Source organism: Drosophila simulans, chromosome 2L (genome assembly GCF_016746395.2).
Source record: "Drosophila simulans strain w501 chromosome 2L, Prin_Dsim_3.1, whole genome shotgun sequence".
NCBI classification, from domain to species: Eukaryota; Metazoa; Arthropoda; class Insecta; order Diptera; family Drosophilidae; genus Drosophila; species Drosophila simulans.
The window spans coordinates 9,160,355-9,188,181 of record NC_052520.2 but is presented as its reverse complement, the minus strand read 5'-3'; the positions used below and the strand labels follow the sequence as shown (position 1 = coordinate 9,188,181).

At 42.8% G+C, this 27,827-nt stretch overlaps 5 protein-coding genes and 1 non-coding gene across 10 annotated transcripts in view; 4 read left to right on the top strand and 2 right to left on the bottom strand.

Annotated features, from left to right (window-relative positions):
• Positions 1-5,729, bottom strand: part of LOC123327026 (guanine nucleotide-binding protein subunit gamma-e) — a 35,313-nt gene extending 29,584 nt beyond the window's left edge. The window contains exon 1 of one of the 2 annotated variants that reach the window (XM_016182999.3): positions 5,589-5,729. The gene's annotated coding sequence lies outside the window, so the exon portion shown is untranslated. Of the gene's footprint in view, positions 1-5,079; positions 5,329-5,588 lie in introns of those variants that run through there. The other variant, XM_039295251.2, reaches the window with a different exon arrangement.
• Positions 5,730-7,443: 1,714 nt separating this feature from the next.
• Positions 7,444-8,265, top strand: LOC6731613 (accessory gland protein Acp29AB). Its single transcript, XM_002078717.4, has one exon. The coding sequence runs from the start codon at positions 7,500-7,502 to the stop codon at positions 8,169-8,171; it is 672 nt and encodes a 223-aa protein (XP_002078753.1). The 5' UTR covers positions 7,444-7,499; the 3' UTR covers positions 8,172-8,265.
• A 1,004-nt stretch (positions 8,266-9,269) lies between these two features.
• On the top strand, positions 9,270-11,378 carry LOC6731612 (borealin). Of its 2 annotated transcripts, XM_016178592.3 has the most exons (4): positions 9,272-9,795; positions 10,090-10,498; positions 10,560-11,222; positions 11,280-11,378. In XM_016178592.3, the coding sequence occupies exons 1-3, from the start codon at positions 9,444-9,446 to the stop codon at positions 10,756-10,758; spliced, it is 960 nt and encodes a 319-aa protein (XP_016024291.1). In that variant the 5' UTR covers positions 9,272-9,443; the 3' UTR covers positions 10,759-11,222; positions 11,280-11,378. The 2 variants fall into 2 exon arrangements, with proteins under 2 accessions (XP_039151171.1, XP_016024291.1); XM_039295237.2 differs by lacking the exon at positions 11,280-11,378 and having other exon boundaries at positions 9,270-9,795; positions 10,102-10,498; positions 10,560-10,936.
• Positions 11,379-11,442: 64 nt separating this feature from the next.
• Positions 11,443-13,273, top strand: LOC6731611 (borealin). The gene is made up of 2 exons (XM_002078715.4): positions 11,443-11,754; positions 11,821-13,273. Exons 1-2 carry the CDS (start codon positions 11,499-11,501, stop codon positions 12,213-12,215), a joined length of 651 nt encoding a protein of 216 aa, XP_002078751.1. The 5' UTR covers positions 11,443-11,498; the 3' UTR covers positions 12,216-13,273.
• The window catches only part of LOC6731609 (neurogenic protein mastermind), a 67,663-nt gene continuing 52,084 nt past the window's right edge, over positions 12,249-27,827 (bottom strand). The window contains exons 4-14 of one of the 3 annotated variants that reach the window (XM_039295195.2): positions 27,245-27,406; positions 22,699-23,503; positions 21,201-22,639; positions 20,921-21,094; positions 19,547-20,864; positions 19,291-19,476; positions 18,918-19,228; positions 18,563-18,851; positions 17,887-18,201; positions 16,777-17,103; positions 12,249-16,714 (exon numbers count right to left, since the gene is read on the bottom strand). In XM_039295195.2, coding sequence (XP_039151129.1) covers positions 16,683-16,714; positions 16,777-17,103; positions 17,887-18,201; positions 18,563-18,851; positions 18,918-19,228; positions 19,291-19,476; positions 19,547-20,864; positions 20,921-21,094; positions 21,201-22,639; positions 22,699-23,503; positions 27,245-27,406 — 5,358 coding nt within the window. In that variant the 3' untranslated portion in view covers positions 12,249-16,682. The remainder of the gene's footprint in view (positions 16,715-16,776; positions 17,104-17,886; positions 18,202-18,562; positions 18,852-18,917; positions 19,229-19,290; positions 19,477-19,546; positions 20,865-20,920; positions 21,095-21,200; positions 22,640-22,698; positions 23,504-27,244; positions 27,407-27,827) is intronic. The other 2 variants (XM_039295196.2, XM_016179838.3) reach the window with 2 other exon arrangements.
• Positions 25,895-25,968, top strand: Trnat-agu. Its single transcript has one exon. It is a non-coding gene; the product is annotated as a tRNA-Thr (tRNA).

The following is a 27,827-nucleotide window of genomic DNA, read 5'->3' as shown; positions in this document are numbered from 1 at the left end:
CGCCCTTTCAGCATCCCCCTCCTCTGTAGGTGACTCTATAGCAGAATCCGATCCGGACCGGAATACTCCCCGTGCCCGGGACACCGCTTGTCAGTTTCTATCCTTCGGCCAGGACACGTACACAAACATTTCATGGTTCAATAAATTTGCTGCCGAGCGTACCGGAAACTTTGCGAAAAATACATTGGGAAAATGCTCGGCGCTGCACTGGTGAAGGCAGAGAAATTATCTGTAGACCAGGACCTGCCTCCCACACACACAAGCACACATAAACACGCACACACGAAGGAGCCACCTGCACACACACATACACATGGAGGAGAAATAAAATTGCAGCTGTGTGCGAGCACCGCCTCGTATAATTTTGCAGCCGATTTTTTTCACTTCCTTCCTATTCCCAGTTACAATCATTCCTTCTCCGCTATTTTTGCAATTTTTATTCGGTGCAATTTCTGGGTTTTTCCGCTTGCCATGTTCTGCCACGCCCCCTGATTATGTATTTTGGCCTACTTTGAAAGGCGTTGATGCTAAATTATGCTGCTATTTCTCACCCTATTGCCAGTCTGCACCTCCAGTCGCGTTTGGCTGTGCGAGTTGGTTGTATGGTAGTGTTGGTGGATTCTTTTAATATGTTGCACAAATAGCAATTAAAAATCTAGTTAGGCGGAAAACAGGCAAATTGAACATATTATAGCCAGGCGTAATTAATGGCTTTAATTGGAGTAAAACTAAAACGGAAGCGATAATCCCTGTTTTCTTTTCCGACGGATTAAATTGTTTATTTAAAGGGATGACAATGAATATAATTAATCTGTTAGCAAATCTTATTATTTATTGAAATTAAATCATTTGTAAAACAACTAAGCGAATTTTAAAAACGGAAATTTAGCTTATCAACAAAATTTATTTGGTATTTTAAGTTGAAAGCTAAACCAAGTTCACAATAGCAAAACCTTTAAGATTTCAGTTTACTATAGGTTGATAAATTTTCATTAGTGGAAGCATTTTGTTTGTTTCCCCTTAAGAATAGAGAAAAGAAGAACCCTTTCCTTGGTCATTCAACATTTATCGAGAACCGCACACGATTGTTTGCTTTGCCCCAAAGAGAAGGTCATTAAATATTTTATTATTACATTTTCTAATAGTTGGTTGGGAAAGAAAAGGAAATACGCCACGAAATGTCGCAATTCGAGTCGAGGGTTGTTAAATTTAATTTATCAAACTTCTGCTACGCTGAACCCGGGCCAGAGCGAGACAGTCGCAGCGAAGAAAGAGACACCGCACGGAAACCGGATGGAGGGAGCAAATTCTGTGCCTGCACTTCCGCTTATAGTTGCATTTGTGGATGATGCGGTTCGTGGCTGGAAATCCAGCCACCATGTCGCGTGTGTTATTTATAATGCGACAGGGCCATCTGAACAGCACGAGTTTATTAGCCAGTGCGATTTACGAGCTGACACAATTTTAGGACCTATCTACTACGTTTGGTTTTATGTACACCGCACATTGATGGGGCTGCTGAGCAAAAATGTGTGCAGTCAGCCGGATGGAGGGGCATATTTATGTGATTTGATTTGTGATTTCATTTGTAAAACAGCGGTGATGCTAATCTGGGCAAATGGAAATACGAAAACGTACAAATAAGTGCGGCTAGCTATGATTGATTACATGAACTGATTGTATCTTAAAAGCCAAACGAGTTCAAAGGCTCATTCATCACTTCGGATTATAAAGCAGACCTATAGATTTTTATTTTATCTTTAATTTTTCGTCTTAGCTTACAACTGCCGAACCAACTACAAAAATATTTGTTTAGCTTTAAGATACACCACCAATTGAAGCCCAGTCACAAGGATTAGCAATGAAAATCGAAATATGTATACATATACTTTTTTTTAACCCGAATCACCCATCGCCCTCTGGAAAGCACTCCTTCATCATCTCCCCGCAGAAGCTCTTTGGAAGGTCTGTAACTAATGCACGCCAATTTTCAATACAGAAAATCGAACTTTGAAGTGGACGCCTCACCGCCACGCCCCACATTGCTTTACTTTCACCGGAGGGCGTTCTTCAAGGGGGCTGCAATTGGGGTAGGGATCTGCGGGCGGAACTTGGCGTGCATTTCTATTTGGCTTGGCCGAAAAACTCTTGAAACTATTATCGATGAGGCGCCCGTTCAGTGGGGCGGCTATTTCTAAGTGGACGAGGGCGTCACTGACACCGTCAATACGATCGACAAAGGGAAGTGCACTCTAAAATATTTGTAATTAATCACGTTTTTAGTGGAATAAACGAACATATTTCAAAAGCCAAAAAAAAAACACTCAATTAGTGTATAGTTTTAATGGAGAGTGCTTATGAATTCATTAAATATTTATGTAATAATATTAATAATATTATTTTAAATTAAGTATATGTTTTTCTTGGCAATTTTGTAGATTACTACATTTTTTTCTGAGTGCAGAGGCCATTGAGCGCTCAAACGATGGCGAAGCCAACGAACGCGTTTTGTGCGTGTTAAAGCACAGAGGGAATATAAAAATGGAAAATATGAAAATATCCCAGCAAGGAAAACGGCAGGGAAAGCGAAGGGCCTGCCCACCCAGCACTTTGCCACTTTTTATGCCTGGCGATAAATTAAAATTTTTATTAACATACTTTCTACGGCGAGAAAATAGTGGCTGAAAAACAGGCTGAGGAGCAGGACTCGCGGACCAAAAACGTCAACTTGTCCGGCACTTGTCGGCGATTCCCTGCAAGAAGGACATCGGGTGAGAGGATGGAGCATTCTTTATGACTTTTGCAAACGCACGCTGAAACTGACCAGCCCCGCCTCCATTCCTGTTCCTATGCAAACTGCCGGCCAAGCTGGAGCTGAATGTGGAGCCCTTGCAATTATAATTCGTTGATGCAGGAGCAGCCGGAACCCGGGAAAATGCAGTTTTTCATCTGGCTCACTCGGGGCAACGACAGCGGGGCGGTGGAAAATCGGGAAGGTTAGTTGGAGACGCAGTCTGCCGGCTGGCGCATTATCTATGCATTATTGTGGCTCGACCAGTGGCCATCTGCCGTCTCAGCAGAAAATAATATTATATTAAATTATGTATACGTTTTTCTTGGCAATTTCGTAGAGTGAACATTCCTCTTATCGTGTGTACGAACGTCACAGAAGAAACTGCCGTTTAAACAATAAATTTTGAAGCATCAAGTTCTATCAGATCAAAAACCCATTTAAAATTGAATAGAAATAGAAAAAATGTATTGTTTTTATTTAATGCTTGACTATTTGCAAATTCCATTTCAATGAATTTCCCCAAGCAGGACGAGCTGCATAAAAAATGCTATTAAATATTATTCATTCATTACACCAAACCAACCAAAATGAATACGTCGCAATCGTGTTTAATTTTTTCACTCATTTAATGAATTATTAAATGCAACATGCATAATTCCCGTTTCCGCGCTTAAACGTGGACAATGCGAAATGGAAAAGCCCACGTCAAGCCCCTACCTAAAGGACCTCGTTGGGATATCCTTCGAATGGCACGTAGGCAAATATCCCTATCCCCACACGCGTCCCATGCATTGGAATGCAAATATTTTCCACTATAATTGAGGCGCGACAAATGCGAATTGTCAGCGAATGTGATTGCGTTGCCTTAGTCGATTTTCGATGGGTTGTTGGAGGAGTTCCCTCAAAAGAGGTAAAACAACACGTATTTAATGCACATGCAATTCAATCATTCAATTTAGCATGCAAACACGAATGATGTGTTCAATTGAACCAAACACCAACGAGGACATGGAGTTTAATCAAAATGATTTTTAAATTGATAAAAGTAAAAAAAAAAAACGACCCATAATTGCAGTGGTGCTTCAAAAAATTAATGCATGCACGTAAAACAATTACAGCGCAGTAAATTGCAACTGCAGACAGCAGCAGCGAAATCGAACAATTGTCGCACATTAACCACAGATGCGTTTGGATCGTCAGGGATGGGCGGGAATTATAAGTGGGTGGGATGGGTGGTGTCGGTTAAGTGATTGCATTCAGTGGGCCACGGATGAATGCCAATTTCGGTTCACTTGTTTCACATCGATAAGGAAATTTTCTGGTTAATATTATCCTCCGTCTTCTGTATCATAATCCTATTAATCGTTAAGTAAGATCGTGCAATTAATGTGTGCGAAAGAAAAACAATAAACGTTGACCATTATACGATATTTATTTTCCTCGTACATAATATGAGCGACTGGTGTGTGTTAACACAAACATTCCGGAAGTGTGGTTAACTGCCCCATCACAAAGTTTGAATACTCCATTCTCTTAATAGAGAACTTTTTTTAATGGAGGCATTACGTCCAGCTGAATAGAGTATAACAGGATTTTATACAGGATATAAAAAAGTAGTAGCTATCTGCACTTTCCTGTGAAGCTCCTTTTCTCAACTATACGAGTAGCATAACTATCATTACTAGCATGAAATAATTTCGAAAAATCCCATTACTTTACCAAATTACAAAATTTCTAACGACATGGACCTTCGATGACCATCGCGTTTCTGCGAAATTTATCGCATTAATAAATACGATGAAAGGGACATTCATTCCAGATACTTTAAACCACTCAAGTGGAAAACAGCCACAAAAAAATATCTTGTAAAAGTTGATATAAAAGTGTTTATGGCGCAGGTCAATGATGAGAGGAAATTCTTAATATAAAATGAGAATAATGGTATTATTTGTGTGTAATCACATTTTACGTTTCTACTTTATTTTAAAGTATTCTACAGAATATTGGATGATTATTAAATATTCATGATTTCATCATATTTTTAAACACCGAGGCATTTGTCCCGAAATCTTTGTTTATTCGCACTTAATATCTCTTTTAAAAATGTATTCACACGTAAGACCTTTAATGATCAGTAGCTTAAAGGTCACGATCTAGTCTGACATTTTCACACCAACATTGCCAAAACATTAACCAGCCCGAGGCACTTTTCCCGGAATTTTCTTGTTAGCTTCAAGCTTTGCCTTTTATTGCCAGCAATTCTATTGTCTTTTATGTCAACTCACCAGACACAAGAGTTGATGAATTTTGTCGCTTCGCAGGATGGGCGACTTTAGAAGGCACTCTCGCACAGACACAGGCACACTCACACACACTCGCAGCAATCGAGCCTGATGGTGTTTGTTGGTGTGTTGTATTGGTGTACGTATTGGTGTGTTTATTTCGATGCGCGCCAAAAAGTATGCAATGCGAACTGTGAGTCTTGTGTTGCGGGTCTGCGATTCGGTTTCCGACTGACGATGGCCTGATGGCTGGTGGCTTGATGGCTGATGGCTGGTAATGTGATTAGTTGGCCCGTCTATCGATGCTAGTGCGCTACTGTGTGCGAGTATATTTTAATTTAATTATGTCGCTCTCGTTTCAATTACGAAAACCGCTCGCAGCGAAGACACGCACTAATAAACAAAGGCCAGCAATAACAGAATAACGAAAAAGTAAGCGACGGCTGGTATCGCTGCCGAGGGAAAACTGAAGGAAAATGTGTCGAATGAGTGCTACCAAGACCAAGACCAACCAGCGAATGTGTTCTGCCTCTCCCTCTCCGCTCTCGCTTTCTCACTCCTTGTCCGGCTTTTCGCTGCTCTCTGGCTTTTCCGCTGATGAAAATGCTGGCAATCGAATGCAACTGCCTCCCACAAGCGACTGAATGCGTTGCATATGCCAAGGCGCACGTTGAGTCCACGAGGAACGAGTGAATGTGGAACACGCCAGACTGGAGTAAATTTTGAGTGAGTGCAAAGTGCACTGTCGAGTGCCCGGGAACGAGTGGAATTGTGCAACACCTGTGCAATGGGGGGGTGTAAATGGGGTTGGGTAGCCCTATTCTTTCTTTATCGCCGGAAAAACGGGCAGTCGAAATTTTAATTGGGTTTGTCCAACTTACGGCACACAATTCAATTGAACCGCTCCCCCACCTGGAGCTTATTAACCTGGAGGGTTGGAACTATTTCGGTGGGACATAAACTCGTTACGATTGCCTTGGTTTTTTCGTAGGGTAGTTGCAGTTCTAGAACTTCCTTTTTTTTAAATGTTATCCCACGCACATGTTGTTTCATTTTCTCCGGTTTTTATGAGTTTCTAAGCTAACATCGATAAACTCAATAGTAGTACAGAATCTTTACTACAGATAACACATTTAATACGTGCTAGCTGTTCTAATTGAAAACGTAAAAATGCAGAAAAGTTAAGGCAACTTTGATATTATAAAGCATGAATGTAAAATTGTAATATATATTATGGAAATAGTACACCAATGGAGCTTATGAGCTATGTCATTATACTGAATTGGATTTGACTTCCCATATATGCCATATATGTATCAGAGTTCAACATAATTATAATTTGTGTCCCTCGTGGCACGTTTACATTAGCAGGGCATCTGGGCACCATCAACAGCTGACATAGAAACACTTTTACTGGCTGCACTTTGTGAAATGGATCTCTCGCCGGCATTACCTGAAAGCGCTCCCAAAAGATGCCATTCTCGGTCCGTCTGCTGTCATCCGGCGTGGAGATGATGACGCAGCTTAAGGGCGGCTGTACACCACCAGGTCCGCAACCAGCTCCACAGCCAGCCCCACCCCGCAATCCCGGCCAGATTCCCCTGACAATGACTGGCACTCGTTCACGGACTCCGGGGCTGACTTCTCCGCCGCCAGCAGGTGTTTCCATTAACATCGGGACAATAAAGGCAGCGCACGCACTGCAATATGCAACAGTTGCAGACACGCAGGAAAAGCGATGGAAATGGGAAATACGGCTGGCTGTGGGTTGTAGGTGGCGTGTGTTGGGTGCTTAAACGCACATTTGTAAGTAGTTGTGTAATCTATCCATGAACGTCGCTTCCGCTTTGCATTTTATATGCTCAACGCATCGTTTGGCCGGCGCAAATTGAGTTTCGTTGTCGTTGCTGCTGCTGAAATATCTGCTCTCGGATGGATAGATGGATGGATGGATGGATAGATAAACGGATGGGTAGATAGATGTCCGGATGAATGCCTCGGATATATTCCTTTTCCGCGTGATATTAACACAGCCATCGATTGGTAATGACGTTTGGCAGAACCCACCAACCTTTAGGTTCATCCACTTTGCGGCTTTGGGCGAGCACGAGCATCAAGCCAATTAAAACTTTTACCCCATCAACTTAATTAACAAAAGGCCGAAATTATGCGACTATCATAAAAATGCGGCGAGCGATAGGTACGGTATCAAGAAAGATTTTCCTAATTGGCAAGCCATAAATTATATTAATAAATTTTATTAATTATACACCTGCTTATTTGCCAGAAGTTGTAAACAGTTTTTAACGCTTTAAAATACCTTTAGATGCGCATTATTATTTCATTAAGCCGTGTGATACAGATGTTAACATCCAGAAACAGTCCGTTTTAAAGATTTGGACTAGCAGGTCATAAATAGTAATATGTGCAAGTATTATTTTGTTGTCGTCGTTCTAGCCTGGGCTTCTCGTGAAGTTCTTGCTAACAAAACGGACAATCCGCTGCTAATTGATCAATTGGCTATAAATCAGCAACAATGGTTCACATACAATGCGGTGAAGGAAAGTGAAATACAACAGAAAATTGTGAGGATCGAAAGATCGATTGAAGAACGATTGACGGCCATGCAAAGCAAGTTGGCATACGCACTGCATGAGCTGCAGACCATAATGGGCAACCAGAGCGTGGAGACTCTCGAGAAACTACGAATCTCGCACAGGATCAATCCGGCGCTTTTCCAGAAAATAGGCACAAGACGCTTCTACATTGAGAAGGAAAACAAGCAAAATTGGTTTGGCGCCTCAAACGTCTGCCGTCAATTGGGCGGTCACATAGCCACCATCCAGGATGAGCAGGAGTTTAATGAGATCTTCTCAAGAACGCCGGCCGGTGTCTTTTGGATAGATATCAGTGCTATGTTCAAGAACGGCCATTTCGCATCATCACTAACCGGCAGATCGCCGCCGTTCTTTAAATGGAAGAAAGAAGAAAAGGCCAATAAGTACGATTGCGTTAATGTATACAACAAGGAAATGTACAATGAACAATGTTTCAACACGCATTTGTTCATATGTCAAGCCGAGCAGTGGGATTAATGCGAATGCGAAAAAAAATTAATTAAGTTATTTTCATTTTGCATCTCAGCAATTAACCGTCAGCTTTTAATAAAGTTATGAGCCTATTGTCATATTTATTTTACTATGATGGGACATGATTGATATCGATATTGAAAACTCAAATATGAAGTACATAACTGTTTTCTTAGAGGATCATTAAGATTATTGGGTAATGGAAATTGAAATATTTCGCCTTGAGTACAAAACCAGGCCAATACAGATATTCATATAGGATTTCTTTTGTAGCAAACCATCAAGTGCACAGAAAGCGGTGCTTAGTATTTCAAAATGCCTTACACACATGACGTGTCCACGTTCTGTGCAGAAATAAGGGCGGCCAGTGCGCCCCTCCCCAAGGAAGCCACCCAAATGGTGACAAAAATGCTTTTGATTTGTGGGCCATTCGCACACCCATACCCACCCACGCTTATTAGAATCCTGCCATTGTGGCAGCCAAAGTGCAACTAGCAGAGACAGATAGCAAACATCCAACAATGTGGAGCAGAGCGCAATTTATGACCAGGGGCGAGATTTGAAAACGGACTAATAGGATTGCGGCTCCAATTTTTGGGGCTTTTCATTTCAGATACCTCCGCACGTACGATGCAAAATTATATCTCCAGTTTTCACTTACGTTATTATACACTCAGTTGTTCCAAGTATTCAACAATACTAATATACATACCAACATTGTATTTTGTTACTATAATAAGATAATACGATAAGATATTTACATTACGTTTGTTAATTTGGATTTAAAGTCGTGAAATTTCTTTAGACTATACTTTAGTTGGAATTCCCGTATGCCTTACGAAAATAAAGACATAAAAAAAATCGATCTCTATGATGGGAACTAGTTCATGGAGCGAAATTAGTTGCAGAGCTCATTGGAATGAAGTGTAGTCGGAGAGTAAATTAATCAAAATATAAATAAATAATTATAGACAATAGATACTTCAATTTGATGTTTTGGAGTGACTTAAGTTAGGTTCGAATTATTTAATTGAATTTACCGCGCATTAGTGTTACCATTTGACACTTAACCTTCAAAATGTTTCTAGTATTTTTAATCGGTCGAGAACTGGGCAGTGCAAAGCCGTCTGGCAACACTGTTCCATGACGCTTGAATTTTAGCGGACAAACTAGAAAAGAAATTACAAAAAGCCGACGCTTGCTACGAAAATAGTTACTCCTCGCAAAAACCCAGCAGTTTTAACAATAAACGACGTGTAATCAAAGGCCGCTGCCACGATGCCGCGCACCAAGATACCAAAGAACTCCAAACGCAACCGCGAGGTGGCCAATCGCGAGGAGAAGGTGCGCCTGTACGAGCTGAAAATGGATTCCCGCCTGATCAGCATCGATTCGCTGGAGACCAAGTTCCTCTCCGCCGTGGACCACCAGGTGAAGACACTGCTGGGCCAGGTGCAGAAGGAGCTGGCCAACCTCAAGATGCCCGAGGTGCTGCGCCTCTTCGAGGAACTGGACCGCTTCAGCGACTTCAAGGCCAGCGATCAGACGCAGCTGCTCGCCTCGATGTCCATGAGTGGCAGCGCCACCGAGGGGCACGCCCCCTCCACCACTGGGAGTCGCAATGACGAAGGTTTGTCCGCCCCACGGGGCCTATATACATATGTATGTTGTTATACCAATCTGCTGGCAAGCAGATCACCCGAATTACAGAGGAATTCCGGTTTTACACGCAAAATTGTGAAATCCATATTATATTTGGTATTCATCATACGCTCTTGTTGCCATTTTCACTTTTAATTTTAATCTAACTGGTGTCCGGCTTTGTCACTAACTCAACTTTGCTTTCTAACTCCGCACCGCACATTTCAATGCACGCAAAATGCATATCCCCACATCCACACCCTGTGCCGGTCACTGTATCTAGGCTACCTTACAGAGGACAGCAGCATCGGTGCCAGCGGTGGGAGCATCCTGGCCGCCCACACAGGCTCCCTGCTGCGGTCCACGAAGGCCATGCGAACTCCCGGACCACTGCACTCGGCGAGGGCCCGTCGAGCCCGGCGTAGTCGTTCCGCCTGCGGGGATCTCAACATATTGCACTCGGCCAAACCGCCGTCCATATCGAGCAGCAGCAGCAGCAGCCGCAATTCGCGCAGCAAGCTGCGCACACCAATGGCCTCGCGTGCGAAGGCCTTCAGTGCCGACCGCACTCCTTTGAAACAGAAGCAAATGCGCCCAGGATCGCCAACCACACCGCCGATGGCATTCCTGCGCTATCCCAAGCCCGGCGAGGTGGCCCTATCCAAGTACGGCAGCCCCATGGTGGCTCAAGTGTAAGTTTTCATCGCATACATGTCGATACCAACTTGTTAAAACCTTTTTCCCACCCGATAGAATGCCAGACAAGTTTGCCAACGTGAACATACCCATTCGGAACGGAGTTCTTAGCTTGCGGCCCAAAAAACTGGATGCCGACGAGGTGGAGTCAAATCTGTTGGACAACCTGGACGAGGACACCCTTAACCAGATCAAAACGCTGCACGAGAACTTGCAGATGATTGTTAATAAGGCCAGCCAGGCGGTGTTCAAGTAACTGTCATTTTAAACGCTTTTCTAGATATAATGTTATATCATATATTTTAGTACGTTTCGTTTAAGTTCATTTTTTATTTTACTCATTTAGTTCAAGTATTTTGTCTTCATTCATAAAAATCTATCGTATTTACATAAATTTCAATACATGTTCATATCCAAGTGTACGGCGACTTAAATGTAATGTTTTAAATACATGCTTAACCAAAAAAAATGAAGCGTTCAATGATGGTCACTCGCCTTCAAGCAAAACGACAGAAAATCGAAAGAGATGAAAAAGTGAGAATCCAATTTAATTCTGCAATGGATAAAGTCGATGAGATGGCCAAGTTGTTCAAGCAGGATGTGGACAATCAATTGGGTTTGCTTCAAGCCAGGACTGATGCTCGCTTGCTGCAGATGAAGTGGTCGGATTTTATGGCTCTAGCAAAAACAACTTATTCCAAATAACATCTTTGTTATAATGTATAATGTCTTATGCTCTGCATTTTTGGATATTTCATTAATATGTTTAGTTATTAGGTAAATTTCTTAGAACCCTGCAAATTGCATAAGAGACAACCGCTTTTATGTTCCCAGATTCCCGAACGTAGCCAATAAAATTCTGTTATGTTAAAAATATTTAAAATGTATTTTCGCACGTTCATATGAATATAGTTTTGAATCGTTTGTTCACCAAAGCGCCCTTTGACTTTGTTAGAATTAGGTCCAGTCAACTGGAATACAAAAATCGTTAGAAATATGCCTCGCACCAAGATTTCAGCTCGTCGTCAGGCCCAGCGCCAGAAAGCTGATCGCGAGGAGAAAGTGCGCCTGTCCCAAATCAAGATGGATGCGGCTCTGGAGAAGATCGACGAGATAAGCAAGCGCTACAAGCAAGAGGTAGACAACCAAATTAAGTTGATCCGTGGAAGGACCGATAAGCAGCTGCTGCAAATGAAGATGCCAGAATTCTTGGCTCTCGGGTTTAAAACTTTCGCCGAACATCAGAGGGCAGGTAAGATTCAATTTAACAGTCGGCAATCCAAGAGTAAATGTTCCTTTTGTAATGCTTTCTTCCCAGCTATTAAGCCGCCCACAACTCGCAGTTTGTCCATCAGTCGTGGTCGAACCCGGACTCCGCAGAATGCCCAGCTACCGAGGCATCAGGCGCATTCGGTGGACAGGGCTCTGGTTGGCGACACCATGAGCTTTGTGCGATGGCCCCGCGCCGGAGAGATGGTGCTCTCGAAGGCGGGAAGCCCGCTGGCCGTCCAGTCGCGTCCGGATCGCTATGCGGACGTTCACATTCCCACCAAGGGCGGCGTGATCACCGTGAAGCCGCACAAGATCAACACCGTGAAGCGGGAAGTACTGATGCAGCTGGATGAGAACACACTCAACCAGGTGAAGACACTGAATGCCAATCTCGGATTGATCGTGGACATGGCCAACAAACTGGGGAAATTAAAACCGTAAAAGCTATCAGAGGAAACTTCAAGAACTCATCTATTACGCTTATTTCGTTAATATTTTATTTAGTCTTTTTCATTTTCTCATTTTCAATGTTTTTGTTCAGTTGTTAAACATTAAGTGAACGTGTCTGTTGTTCTTGTTGCTGTTTGCTGCTTTTTGCTTGCTTCTTGTTGTATAATTAATTAATAAATTTAATTAATTGTATGTATATATATATCGATTTGTAAGTACAAACATAGCGTACAGAATTCCGTCTCCACTAACATTAAATTTAATTGTTTAAACATTTTTCTATTGTGTTGCATGTGTGTGTTTTGTGTGTCTGTGGGTGAACATTCTCAATTATGCTTGTAAGTATAGTACTTAGTTAAATTAAAGTGTATTGTGTTTTCATTCAAATGAAAATTCAAGTGAAACTTTACTTGGTTTCCTAACTTTTCATCTTCACTTTCAGTTGTGTGAATCCTTAGACAAACGTTACATTTACACATATACAGATTTAGTTATTAAAAATTATCATTAATTTTTAGTGTGTATTGTGTTAAATTTAGCATTTGTTTTTTGGGCTTCCCATTAGAGTGTGAAATGTGAGTGGGAGTGGGGCGTGTCGTACGCGTTTATATAGTTACAGATACATAAAAATACAATACATAGCAAAAGGTACATATATAGAGACTTATAATACGCTTCTTTTCACTGAATTATTCAATACGATTTTTAGAGACAAAGACAACATATATGTGGACAATCAATCGATACGTGTAAACAGTGACAGATGACAACAACATAACACTGAGATTTTTAACATTCATTATGTTTGTGTGGATAGGGTTTGAGAGTTTTCGTAAAACGATTTCAAAGAATTAAACATACGGGTAGTGCGATGAACAGTCGCCCTGACTCAAAACCAGCAATAAACGAATATAATCTAATCAAAATGCTCATGATAATCTTAAAACAACTTGCCGTTTTCTTCAGTACAGTCTTCCCTCCAAATCACGTATTCTAGCATACCCAAATTACCGATTATGTGTTTATCTAAGCGCTAAATAATCGTTGATGAGTGATCAAAATTAGATGCATACATATGTGACAATTTGAACTGAAGTTGCCTGCTCTTAAAGATCTGATCCCCTTCCATAAATTCAGCATTAATCCAACCTCCTATATACGTGGCAAAACCAACCTTTATAAATATCGGTTTCGGTTCCTACGCCTCTAACTACGCTAACCTCGACCAACTATTTTAAACCCATCCGCTACTTTTGAAAATGTTTTTCAATTTCAAATTTTAGGCCTATTTCGTCGTACGTTTTTCGGTCTTTCAACTCTTTTCCATTTGGTAACACAGCCAATCAACGATGCCTTCTTCCATCAAACCGATATTTTCGTTCCTCTATTTTTGCATTTTTGCATTGACTGAAAAGAAGTTAATTTAAATATTGAGTAGTTGTGCTGGGTGAAATTTGTTGTTATATTGCTCGCGGTTCTGTTCTATTTTGAGTTCGTACAAATTTCTACTCGCTTTTTTTACAAAATTGTGCTATTTTCGCTATTTTGTTTAAAAACTATTTTTTTTGAGGCTGTTGTTTTAGAATTCGTTATAACCTTTAAATGCTAGTTTATATATTAGGTTTGTATTTCGTTATTCTTATGTTTGGGCACTACTCATTGCGGTTCAGGGCATCTTTTGTATTTAGTAAATAGTATTTTATTTGTAATATCAAGTTTAACAAATCTTTGTAGGCATTATGCACGGGTACAGGGCGTTGCATTATTTGTTTTGTAATTCTCATTCCATCTCCATTCTCGGCTAATATCTTAAATCGCCAGTGTGTGATTTGGTACAAATTTTATGGTACTAGGTTGCATAGAAATTAAGTTTAATTATGACTGTACAGTATGAACAAATAAGTACGGTTTAGTTAGGGACGTCCGCTAGTCAGATTCGGAATAAAAAATTAACTTTCTCATCAGAAGTGTCCAGCGAAACCAATTTGTATCTACAATTCGACAAAAAAGCTTAGATCGAGAGCTGGTATAAAACTAGATTAATTTTGCTTATAAAATTCTAAGATGCTTGTATTTACAAAAATGTATGCGCAACTTGATCAATTGAACGTGCGTGATAACAGAACAACTTACCAAATCATATATGCACATTAGTAGGTAATCTTATCAAAACTAACTCCGCTTTGCACTCACGTAAATATTATTTGCATTAGGTTAGTTAGCTTTATGTGTAGTACTTAGTTAATTCCTAGTATACTCCATGAAGTTTATACCATTTGTAAATATCTGTTTATTTTAAATATATTCGAAATAAACCCAATATTTGTTCATGCTTATAAATTAATTAATTTCATTAAATGCTTAAATTCATTAATGCACTTTATATGTACTTTTTGTGTTGCTGTGTGTGAAATTTGCTATATCCTTACCCAGTATAAATATATATATATATTTATGAATTGGTATATATGAATAACTGGCATTAAAACTATTAATATAGTGTATATATAATGCTAAATGCAGTATACTTGTGTATATTCATTTGTCATACTTATACTTTCCTGGTTTGAGGTTTTGTCAGTATAAAAACTATGTGGAGAGCCGGGGGCCGAAAATTGGCCACCATCTTTGAATTTTTTGTTTTATAATTTTAATTTAATTGCATTAAATGTAGCCTCTTAAAGAAAATCTCGTCCTAAGCTAGTTTTAAGTGTGACAATTATAATTTAGCTAGCAGCGTCTAGAAATTTGTTCGTTAATAGATATTGAAGTAATTTTATCTGAACCATTTGCAATCTATTTACAATTTACCATAGTCGTCTTAATATCTAATAATGAATTTTCGGTTACGTTTAATATTTTTTTAATAAATTTGTATTTTTTTCATACGTTTTTGAACTTAACGAGAGGTATTTCTATTTTCCCAAGTTTTAATATCGCCGTTTCCATTTATTATTTATTTCATTTATTCGTGTTGTTTGTCGTTGTTTTCGCGTCCGGTTTCAGTGTAAAAATTTGATAAAGAAAGACGATTTAAAATAAAGAAAACATGAAATTTTTAAAATATTGTATATAAATTTTTATTTAGGGCTTTGCAGTTTAAACAGTATTTTAATAAAATTATAAACTAAATTTATATCAATAATATTTGTATAGCATTTGTATCGTTTCTTCTTTAAAATAATATTTATAACGATTGAACCCAACTTAATAGACTTAAAGATTTAAACAAAATCAAAAATCAATAAAAAATTACATAATAGAAAACGTGAAACGTTTTTGCCTAGCTCTAGCTTGCAAAATGTTATTTGAAAGTGTTTTGAATCATACATGCCAATTTTGTATATTTAATGTGTAATAGTTAATATAAAAATGGTTAAAATTACATATTAGTTTAAACAAAACCTGTAAAATAGCCTTCACATGAAATTGCAACGCCAACTTTGCTTTGCGCGCTTTGCTTTCTCGCTTTGATATAAAAGTATTTAAAAGTAATTACAATAAATTTAAACGTGCATTAACTAAATTACAATTTAAAATTTAAGGCGGCTCAACTTAGAAAAGATACTCAGGGAAAATATTTACAGCAAAGGGATAGTTTTTCTAACCATAGTCAAAGTGATATATTTGGGTCTGATTGGTCAATTGGTGAATTGAAAAGAAATTTTTGAAGATGATTGAAAAGGTTTAGAAGGTATACATAAAGCAAAGCCTTTGGAGGTCGTGGTCCTCGTGCTTTTGCAGCAACAAATTAGCAACATTTAGTACATAAAATTCAACAAATTATCACACTGAAAAAATTCAACACTACTTTTTTAAATGTACAGCAAGTTTGTGTTTTTGTGTGTTACATGTTACATGCTTTCCCTTCCAATTGTATACATTATATAATCGCTTGTCGTTATATCTAGAGCTTAGCCAACTGCTGCCGTTGCCAACGCCTCTCCAAATGTTATGCAATATTAATGTTAATTCTCTTTAAATATACATATATCAATTTAACAACACCTCGAAACGGCCAGCACTTAATGCATAATTATTTATGTTTTTGCTTTGTTTCTGCTTTCATTCTTTTGTATATATAGCTCTTAGTACTAGGCTTTATCTTTAAACGTAATAAATATGCATTACTTATATCATGTTTGCATCTTCTCTTGAAGTTATTATGCTGTTTTCAAAATATTTAACTAGAGCTTGTGTCTGGTATTTATGTTTTCGCGATTTCTTTTAGACGAGGTTCCCATTTTGCTTTAAAATTAATATTTGCTAGTATTATAAAATAAATATATTTAGGTATATATTTTTTAAATAGTGCTGCTAATATTCTTAATTAGATGTACATGCTTCGCCTTTCATCCGTTGATTTCCTATTGTTTTTCGTATCTAGAGCCATAAATGCGTGCGCAAGAGAAGTTTTGGTTGTACGTGATCCTTGGTTCTGAACTAGGCACCTTAGGGTCACCTCGTAGCGCTGCTGGTGAAGAAGTCCGCTATGGTAATAAAAAGGAATTTTGAAGTTATATCCAAAATAAATATGTGTGCCAGTACTTACGCGTCTCGAAGCTGAAGCTCAGCGTTGGGTCCGGCGGCGTGTTGAGCATGGTGTTGCTGACATTGCCGCTGCCCGTGGGCGTGACGTTGCCCATGGTGTTTGTACTGTTGACTCCGCCCACAATGCCACCGCCACCCCCGATCACTGAGCCCTGCTGCAACGGACTCTGCGGCGTCTGTCCTCGTTGAGCTACGCCTCCTCCGACTCCAGCTCCTCCGGTGGCTGCCGCAGCCGCCTGCTGGGCCCGCACACTGACCACCGCGCGCAGCTCCTGCTTCACGAATTCGGAGTTGGCATTACCACCGGCTACGCTGCCACCACCGCCAGCTGAAAGATTGAAAGGGAATCAGTTAAGTGCTTATAGGTCTATGACCCAGTACACTGGGCTCCAAGCCACAATATAATATAGGGTTTAGTCACATTGGTTTGGCTCAATACTAAACATAAAACATAAAATAAATACAAAACATACACAACGAAATACAACATAGAACACAAAGGTTGAGGCACACTGAAAATTGGGATTTGGGAATTAATTTTGCTAGGTGGGTACCGATAAACGTACTAAACTCCTACAGCAGTGACCAATTTCAATTTTGCATATCGAAAGTGTCTTGCTTTTTATAATCTATTGTTTATGTATAATTAATTTTTGATAAAGAAAAATCTTGGGTCTTGGTTTTCGAAATGTGTTCTTAGGGCTAAACATTGTTGGGGGATTTTAGGTACACCAAATGTTTTCGTGGGGGTGCAGCGCCTGCAACTATGTATGCTAGATATTATGTACAGTTCAACCAACTTGACTTATTGGGCAGATATTGGGTTAATTACAATGATCGTACAGAGTTATACAAAGATATAGTCGCATATGTGTGGGTTAGGGGTGTTGATACGTGTGTTTTCCAGCTCAAATGTAGGTTTTTGACATGTATATATATACAGAATGCTCCCAAAATTTTGATTGCTTTACGATGCGTGGCAATGGATTATACAGCCATATTATATATACATATATATACACAGATTTCAAGGCGGGGTGATTTATACAGCGATCGCGTGAGATATTTAAATGATGGTTTCAGTTTGAGAGAGAAGAGCACACAGGCTTACCGGTCTGGGCGCGACCATAGAAATCATTCGCCTGCTGCGATTGCCCGTAGCCGCCAAGGGTGGCCCCATAGTTGCCGCCCCCGCCGCCAAGGCCAATGATGCCGTTGCCACCGCCACTGCCCATGCCGCCCACGCCCATCATCGCCGGGTGCGTATGCGGATGTGGCGACATGCTCAGCCCGTTCATCAGCTGCTGATGTTGCTGCTGCTGATGCTGCTGCTGTTGCTGCTGCTGCTGCTGCTGCTGGTTGCCGGCGGCAGCTGAACTATCAGTGTTGTTGCTGCTGCCCGGTGAGGAGCCAAAGCGTGGCGAGCCTGTTTTGGTTAAGCGGTTTTGGTTGGTTTCGTTTGGCTTTGATTAAAACTAGTTCAGGTCATCAAGTGTGTGTGTGTGTGTGTGTTATGTGTGAGTGTGTGTAAAGCTGTCTAAGTATGTAGTTTAATGTTTAGTATGTGGATTAAGGGGTGCTTAAATCACAAGAGATATATCAACTACATTTGTTCTTCATACTCGATTTTTAAGAGGCAATTGAAGGTACTTTAATCTTGATATCCTAATTGTACTCCCCCTTACTTGCTCCTAAAAAAGGTTTTTTATTCGCCATAAATAAACTAAACGCCTAGTTTTCAGTTCAATGGTTGTTGATCCAGCATTGTTCCCCGTTCCATTCCTTACCTGGCAAATGTTGGGTGGCCTGTGGCACGCTGCCCTGTCGCTGCAGTCGCTGCAACTGTTGCTGCTGGAAAACATTTACATTGCTGCCGTAGGGGGACTGTGGACCGCCGAAACCCACGCCGGAACCATCGGGCGTTGTGGCCCCGCCACCGCCCTGCCCCTGGAACGAGTTCTGCCGCTGCAGAGCCGCTTGTGCCGCCGGATTGCCGCCGGGTCCAACTGCGCCTGGGGAATTGAGGCCTCGTCTCTGGTTCTGTTGGTATTGACGCGCATTGTACGGACTCACGCCCTGCAGCGCGGCCATGGAAAGGTGTTAGTGGGTCTGCTTTGGCTGGATCAATTCTCAGACACTCACCTGCAGCTGTGCAATGAGCATCGGGTTGTGTTGTTGCAGCGTTCTACCGGCATTGCCTGACGGCAGTGCACCGCCGGGACCACCGCCTCCTCCGCCGCCAGCTCCCCACTGCTGAGGACTATTCTGCATGCCCGGCGACTGCATTCCCGAGTTTGAACCGAACGGAGTGTTGGACCGTCCGCCATCGCCAACCTGTTGCTGCTGGTAGGCCAACTGTTGCTGCTGGACATTGTTCTGTTGCTGCTGGCTGAGTTGCTGCTGCTGCTGCGGGGAGAGTCGTTGGCCAGGTTGCGGGAACTGAGGGGCATAGCCTACAAATCCAAATTCATCATAAGTTACTATCAATGCTATGTCATTTTCATAATCAGAATACCTTGGTTGGGCTGCGGGCTGTAGGGCGCGCTACGACCGGGACTGAGCTGCTGCTGCATCAGGGTCTGAGCAAAGTTTGGACTGAGCTGGGCATCTGAGGGCAGATTCGTGCGGGATAGGGACACATTTGGAGCTCCCGTCGTGTTGAGAAGCGAGCCAATGTTGTTCAAGCCCGCATTCATGCCAGCTAAAATATTAGACACAATACGAATATTTGTAAATTGTAAATTAGAGCTTTAACATTCCCCAATACTCACTCGCATTCTCAGGAACAAGCAATTGCTGCTTTTGCTGTTGCTGCAATAAACGCTCCTTCTGCTGTGCGGCCGCCAAGTGCTGTTGCCGCATGTTCCGCAGTTGCTGTTGGGCAGGCAACACGACGCCTCCCGGAGTGGCCACCGCATTCATGGGTCCACGACCGCGGGCGGGATACATGGGTGGAGGTCGCTGGAAACCCTGGTTGCCCTGATTCCGCATGGCTTCCAGACGCTGCATGATGTGTTGCTGATTTTGCTGTTGTTGCTGTTGGTGTTGCTGCTGTTGCATGTTGAGCATTCCCGGATAGGCAGGGGGCTGCTGCAGATGCTGCTGTCGCTGTTGCTGCTGCTGCTGGGCAAGCTGCAACGCCAGCAGCTGTTGCTGCTGCTGTTGTTGCTGATGCTGTTGCTGCTGGCTCATCATAAGCTGCTGGTTTAGATCGTTTCCAAAGGCCGCCGACTCCACGTCTAGCATCAGCGACTTTTGAATGTCGTTGATTGCCGAGGCCTCGGATGGGGCATTGGTCACGATGGGAGTATCATCTGGATAATACTCCATTACGCTGTCCAGCAACTTGGACAGCTCCGAGTCGCCTTCGCCCAGAATGGCCGCCGCTGCCGCAGCTGCAGCCGAAGTGGAGGCCGCTGTGGTAATTGAGGTAGTTGCTGTGGTCGCCAGTTGCTGGTGCTGGAAGGCCAGCTGCGGCGGCTGGAGTTGCTGTTGCTGCTGCTGACTGAGGTAGACATCGTTTGGCTGCTGTTGTTGCTGCTGGGAAGGAATGCCGGCGACCTGTTGCTGTTGCTGCTGCTGCTGTTGTTGCTGCTGCTGCTGCTGCTTTCGGTTGCGATTGGCTGCCGCTTTGGGTCCCGTGCTGCCAGCGCTAATGAGGTTACCCGGAGCGGCTAGCGTGCTGCTCACCGTGGAGCTGGTGATGTCCGGCAGCGTCTTCACTTGCAGTGGCTGCTCGGGATTGGGTGCTTTGGGTATCTTTGGCGGATTCTGCAGTAGCTTGGCCAACATCTTGTTCTGCGTGCACAATTTGCTGGGCTTGTCCTCCGATCGCTTGGCAGAGGGATCATCATCGGGCTCATTTAGCGATCGCTTTCTGTTCAGCGATGGATCGCTTTGGATTTTGAGCATGGCCTTTAGATCCTCGGTGCTCATGTTGCCGCTGGCACTGTTACGGTGCATGCCATGGCTGCCACCATCCGGATTCTTCAGCTGGCGCATCAGCTCGCTCTGCCGGGAGTTGTTCATAGAACCTGGCCCACCACCCGATCCGTTGCCATCATCGTCCTCGGACTTCTCGTTGAGTAGCTGCAAGTAAATATGTAACTTGAAAGGTGTTCGATTTCACAATATTAGAATCATACCTTGAGCAGCATGGGGTTCTGGGAATTGCCTGCCTTGTGCAGCATACTTGAGTTGCCGACACCACGCCCCATCGATCCCATGGGTCCAAACATTCCCATCCCTCCGGTCTGGCCACCCATCTTGAAGCCACCGCTGGTGTGCTTCTCCTCCTCGCTGCCCTCTGACTTGAAGTACTGTGAAATAATTATACTTGCATTAGTATAGATCCGCGAATTTCATGTGCAAAACCTGTTTTAGCCAAGTCCAAGTTATTGACCTAAATCTTACATTGGGACTCACCTTCTCATCATCGCCCAGTCCTCCCAGACCGCCGGCCATGCTCTGTGACTTGGTCAGCAAATGGCGCAATCGCTCTGAGGATTCCTGTTGCTGCTGCTGTTGCGGTGGTGTCTGCTGTTGCTGCTGCTGCTGGGAAAGCAGCATTCCACCCACTCCATTCGGCAAACCGCCGCCCAAGAGTGGGTTGCTACTGCTGCTATTGTTGTTTGACTGCTGCTGGTTTTGTTGTTGCTGGACATCCTTCTCGGGCTTTACATCGCTTGAATCGAAGGAGTGGAAGTTGAAGCCACCGTAGTTGCCTCCGCCGGCACTGGCATTTGACTGCGGCGAGGGCAGGCTGGCGGCGGAGTGCGAGGAGAGCTGATAGGGCGTGGCCGGAGAAGCGCAAACAGCCGGACTAAATCCGTGTCCAGACGGAGGGCGCGGCGTGCTAACGGGCGTGGCCACAGAGGCTCGCGAATTGGGACGCGAATCCGTCCAGGCTCCCACACCGCCGCTGGGATCCAGTTCGAATGAGGAGGAATGTGCTGCAATGTCGAATTCGAAGGTATCGCTTCCGTAGAAGCTGTGCTCCGCTGGCGCTGGCGAAGCGGTAAACGCGTTAACCAGCGCATTCGCGGACGAGCTGGCCGATGAGCTGGCGCCGGATCGCTGCTGCTGCTGTTGTTGCTGCTGCAGTCCGGTGCCGTTGATAATCGCGCTACTCATCAGCGGTCCGCCCACGCTTGTAGTCTGCGTGCTGTTGCCACCGCCGCCCTGTTGACCGCCGCCCACGAGTCCGCCCAGCAGATGGGTGGGCAACATGCCAGAGGCCGCTGGCGAAGACGAGGATCCCGAACCGGTTCCTCCGTGCAGACCATCCATGGACAGACTGCTGAGCAGTGAGCTGGCAAGTGAGGGACTCGGTGCCATGGCGCACAGTTGACCCAAGCCCAGTCCTCCACTGCCCGCTCCAGTGTTGCTGCTGTTCATGTCGTTCTCCGAGTTGAGCAGCGTCTGCACGGACATTATAAAGTCGCCCTCACCAGGCGTCTGGTTGAGGAACAGTCTCGAGTTTGCCTTTACATGCACGTATACATCCGGTGCTCCTAATCTTAGACGAAACGGACGCGATACCACACTGGTACCCGCCCCAGCACCCGGCGAATTGGCGCTGGCCGAGTCCTGTATGTCGCGGAGGTGCGACTTGAGGTTGGATAGGTCGTGTGGGTGACACAGGTCCTGCCACAGGCGTCCCACCCACGTCTGCAGGTGCTGCTTGAACGGCTCCCGCAGTGCCGTGGGATCGAGAGTGAGTATTTTGCCGTGGATGTCCAGCTTGAAGGTCATCTGCTCGATCGGCTGCTGCTGCACGTGCTGCTGAATGTTGATCTCCAAGGGCGACTCATCCTCCGGCCGTGTGATCAGGCACAGCACCGAGCTGCTGGCATCGGCATCGTCTGAAAATAATATGGTTTATGGGGTGTTTCAACCGGTTTATTTGTGTTTTAGTACTCACCCTTGACTGGTGCCGCTATAAGGACCACCTCCTCGTACTTGTCCTGATGGCCGGACTGCCTCAGTGGCTTCTCCTCGCAGTTTGACGACGTTTGGGTGGCGGTGCGCGTGTCTTTGACTAGCATGCGCACCTTGGTGGAGATGCTGCGCTTCTTGCCGGCCGCAGCGCCACCTGCTCCTCCTAGGCCGCCCGCTCCGCTGGAATTGGAGCCCTGTGAGGCATTGCCGTTGTTCAGCTCCTCGAGATCGCCCCACACGCCCGCTGAGGTGCCAGCAGAACTGCCACCTGGACCAGAATTATTGCCGGAATTGCTAGTTCCGCCATTCGGATTGTTGTACATTGTGTTGATGATCGGCTCTAGCTTGGCGTGATCCCCCGAATAGAGGTACATGTAGAGCGGCTGGTGGTACAGCTCCTGCTTCTCATAGCCGATCAGGTCGCGGATGTTCTGCGTGCAGGACTCAATGATGCCGTTGGCGTTCACCTGCAGCAGGACCCAGCCGACGCCGCTGATGTAGTGCTCGAGTGCCTCAAAGTACGCCGATATCTCTGGCACCTGGCCGAGCAGGAGTGATGGCTCTGGAAGAGGTGGTTCCGTCGACGAGACCTCGCCCTGTTGTACCGGATGGATTGAGCAGTTGTCCGTGGCACAGCGGCTGCAGCGTGTTGAAGTTGCTTGCGGTTTGCTGGTGTTGTTGTTATTGTTGCTATTCGTGTTGTTGTTGGTCGTTGTCGTGGAGTTGTTGTTGTTCGTCGACGTTGAGGATATATCACGGTTTTGGCCCTTGTCACAAATCTCACGATACTGAAAGAAATGGGGTATTGTGGTAAATATTAAAGCTTTAGATACATTTAAATATGTGGCATACATAAAAAATGTTTAAATATTAAAAATAGATCTTATTAAAATAGAATTTACTTGACAAAATCAAATGGTTGCAATGGGAATATGCCTCCCAACTGGAAATATTCATCTTAAATTCTACTTTGTGACGAGCCTCATAAAGACACATCATCTGCTCAGATCGCATCTGTGAGATACATATTCGAATATAAAAACTTCATTCATATCGCGCCCACTTTATCGGCGACATTTAAACCGCGCGCATTATTTATTTGGCGATGATGCGGAAGCATCCCGAGCAAAAACTCATGCATAATATGACACACAGCCAGTAATAATAATAATAATAATTATAGCACAAAGATCGGCACACTTTGTGTGGAGTAGTAGTAAGTACGGCAGAGAGGAGGGAATCTCGGGAATATTATTATATCTGTAATATCATTGTATTGACACAATGGAAGTGCAATAAACGGCATTTTATCGAAGGCGTGTGTGTGTGCAAGGGTTCTATGTTTGTGTTATTTTTACGCGCACGTTTGAAAATAAAGTCATTGACATTTGCGAAAAAATACGCGAAAAGCGCTCGTCATATTCAAATATTATTGTTATGGTTAGGATTTCGTTTTCCTTAGGATTTCCACAGCACACCTCCCACTGCCACCCACTTTCCAGTGGCTCCCCATGCTCTCACTGGCTCTCTTGAAACAGTTTCGCTCTCACACATGGGAATTCAAGGTCAGTCAACTTCAACTTCGCATGGACAAATGTCAATGGCATTTCACTTTTGTTTTGGTTTCTCGTGTCTCCTCTTATTTGCGTTTTTTGTTTAATATTTTTTCGGGTCTTATCGCAGTCTAGGCTCTAAATGTGTGACTCAATTCGGGCCAGAAATCGTAAATGACTTACGAAAAATCTCAGAAATAATGAAAAGCAGAGAACACAGAACGTTCGCACAGTCACAAAGTTGCCGAAATACTAAGCACACATTTTTTGAATGCAATTGTGTTAAAAAACGCACAACGACAGCAACACCAACAACCACACGAAGACGAACAACAATGGCAACACGAAGCTTCTTCGCGCTCTTTGCCAAAAAAAGGAAGCTTTGCTCTCTGGCACTCTCTCTTTCCAGTTTTGTTTACCGGCTTGCATGGCGGCAGTGTGTGTGTGTGTGTTATCACATTGTGCACCTGTTTTGTGCGGGCGTATGTGTGTGTGTATGTGGGGGCAGCAACAACAATTTAGAACAATATAGAACGAAACGCAATCGCAACTATGTGAAATTGCAAATAGCCGATACGTCATCGGTGCAAAAGCATTTCAAAGCAGTTCGTTGATCTCCCAAAAAATGGAGAGCGAGCTTTTGTTGTTTGGAATTGGAATTGGAAGGAAGGGAAGCTTGACCAGGAAAAGCACGAATATCGGGGTGAAGGCACTCCGAAAAATATCAGTCAAATGATTAAGTAAACATCAGAATAACAACAACAATGAGAGCAACGGTAGCCGTTGCAAAAAAGAAACAACAAAGCCTGGGGCGCGTGCAGTCGTGAAAATGTCCAAAACGTGTCTGGCTTTATCTCTTTGCCACCCCTCCCCTTTCGCAAACGTCTTATGCTTCGTTTTTGGCGCGCTGTGACCCATAGACTCTGCCAAAATGATCAAATCAGGTAAAATGCGAGCGTTAGATAAAAGTAAGCAGCTGTGCAACGCAAAAGGGGTTTGTCAACACCCGTATCTCCGCGATCGAGGGATAAAAAGCTCCGATTCAAATTAATTGAGGCGAATGGCAGTTTTTGAGATACTTTTGGGTTCTGAATACTCAAGGGTGTGTGGTGTTAAGCAAAATGACTTAATCAATCTTTTTTTAGCATTTTGTATTATTAGATCTTCATCATATTTAAAAATATTTCGTAGCATACTAATCGGAGCAGTGTAGTTTAAATTATAATTGTAAGGATTTTGCTGATCTATGTACGGCTTGTTTTTAATTTTCCCTATTTTTGTACAGCTCAAGTATTTGAAACTGAGTCGTATTAATTTCGAAGACAGATGTTATATTTTTTTAAAGAAACTAATCTATATTTTCATTAGTGTGTCCTTTAAGGACCTTTCTATAAATCGTGCTCGATAGCTTATGATTAGAGCTATAAGTCCATTAGTATCGAATATTTAGTCCCCTATATTTTCTCATTTTAAAGTGAACATTTAGTATTGCTACTTTGAACGAATGGGGCTAAAAATAAACACCACACACACCTCGTCGAACCTAATCAGCCAATCAGTTGATAGTGTAGAGGTGTTGCGAGACGAGCTAGCCAAATAGAATTTATAGAACGCGTGAAGACAAGTGGCGCCGTGGCTTAGTTGGTTAAAGCGCCTGTCTAGTAAACAGGAGATCGTGAGTTCGAATCTCGCCGGGGCCTTTCCAATCGGGATGTATCTTTTTTCCACACTATATCTTTTTCCATGTCAGCCAGCTAATCGAGTTGTGTTTTGCCAAGTGAATAATAATATGTCATGAGGGGTCCAGCAATTGGATTAGCGCTGAAAATTGTCTCGGTTCGATCCCTTCGTTGGCTTTTCTCATTAGGGAAAAACCAACATGACACGAACGCGTTTAATTCAATTTGTTTATTATGTACGGAACTGATGTGTGAGCTTGTTGTACCCTTTAATTGCATTTCACTGCCCGACGACTTGTTTTGTTTTTGCCCGCACGGATTACAAAATAAAATTATGTATTTTGGCGTTGGCTGTGTGCCGCGTTTCATTTAAAAAGCCATTTGTTGGTTTGTGTCTTTTTCCACTTTTTGTTTGGCTTTTTTTTTTTTGGTTTTGGGTTTTGTCGGTTTTTTGGATGTTCGGCAAAGCGTGGCGCTTGGCTCGAAAATAATTTGCATAATAAAGTGCTTAGGCTACCTGAAACCAATAAAAGAAATACGGCAACAACAATAATAATGCCTAAAACAACATAAAGTCGGGTCGGGCCATTGAAACATAAATAAATTTATGTAAATTAAATAAAAATATTAATTAAATCGTGTTGCGGCGGGGGCCAAATTACGTCAGCCAACTCTTCATAGCCGCTTCTGCACCTCTCGTATTCCCTTTCGCGAAATTCTTTTAAGCTCTTTTTCGGCTGAGCTTTTAATTGCTTTTTAATTGGAACGCGTTTTTGGATGCACAGAGAGAAAACTCAGGTGAGTTGGAAGAAAGTTTGTGATAAGATCTTGAAGAAAATTACAAAATTCTTATGATAACTTATTTATAAAGTACTCGTACTTAATATTTTGTTTTGAGATAGACATTAATAATGTGGTAATCAAAGTGGTAAAAATATCACCCATTTTTCTCTCTGTACGAAAAATATCCAAAAGAACGAAGACGAAGCTGAAGCTGCGGGGAAACTGCATGGAAATTACATTGGGGAATTTCACTGGGCTGTGTTTTTGCGCTGTAATTGATCATTTGGTATTCCGGACAGACCAGTGGAATCGACTGGCCAAGTCCACCAAGTCAGTCATTCCCAGGGTGTTATAACAACTTGTATTGCTTTTTTTTTTGCAGTTGGTCGCGTTTCGGGCTTTATTAGTTTCGTTTGATGAGCTTATGCATTGGGGTCTTGTCGGTAATTAACTTGTATGCGTGGGGGGGGCGAGTGGATAAACAAATGTACACACGTATCAATTGATTTCATACCGTTCGAACCACTTGGTTTAGTATAGCCGCCTTGTCCGGTTTCGTTGAGGTCATATCTCCACGCTTGTTCAGCGTCAATATCTCCGACAGCTGCTCGATATAGCCATTCTCCGCCTCGCGACGTCGCTTCTCATTGTTGCATTTGTTGATCTGTGATTGGGGCTGCAAAGAGCACAATGTTGTTAATAAATGTGTACCACTTAAGATATGAATACTTATGAAAGTCTGAGCCCTCAATTAAGCATAGTTTATGGCCAATTTTGCATGTTTTTGCATATTAACTTTATAAAAAGGTTTTATAAATATTAATAATCTGTTCATTTCATTTTGCATTGGAGTGATAAAATGATAAAAAAACAAATATTTATTTCCTAACATATATACATCGTTTTGATGTTAATTAGTGCCTAGATAAATCATTAAATTATATTTTAGTTGAGCAGCAAAACATATGCCTTGGACCCAGCATAGGAATGTCCATGTGGCGTATACGTAATATTCGCATGTCTATTTATAGGTTTTATAGGGTGTTCGAAATTCCTTTCTCGTTAAGAGAGAAACTTAATGGTTTGCGTTAGCAGGT

What these genes read in the sequence shown, in the direction of transcription:
- LOC6731613 (XM_002078717.4), top strand. Translation starts at nt 7,500, where the DNA reads ATGTGCAAGTATTATTTTGTTGTCGTCGTTCTAGCCTGGGCTTCTCGT.
- LOC6731612 (XM_016178592.3), top strand. Translation starts at nt 9,444, where the DNA reads ATGCCGCGCACCAAGATACCAAAGAACTCCAAACGCAACCGCGAGGTG. An exon ending in TGGGAGTCGCAATGACGAAG is followed by an intron (nt 9,796 to 10,089) that starts GTTTGTCCGCCC and finishes CACTGTATCTAG; the next exon opens with GCTACCTTACAGAGGACAGC. An exon ending in AGCCCCATGGTGGCTCAAGT is followed by an intron (nt 10,499 to 10,559) that starts GTAAGTTTTCAT and finishes CCCACCCGATAG; the next exon opens with AATGCCAGACAAGTTTGCCA.
- LOC6731611 (XM_002078715.4), top strand. Translation starts at nt 11,499, where the DNA reads ATGCCTCGCACCAAGATTTCAGCTCGTCGTCAGGCCCAGCGCCAGAAA. An exon ending in CGCCGAACATCAGAGGGCAG is followed by an intron (nt 11,755 to 11,820) that starts GTAAGATTCAAT and finishes CTTTCTTCCCAG; the next exon opens with CTATTAAGCCGCCCACAACT.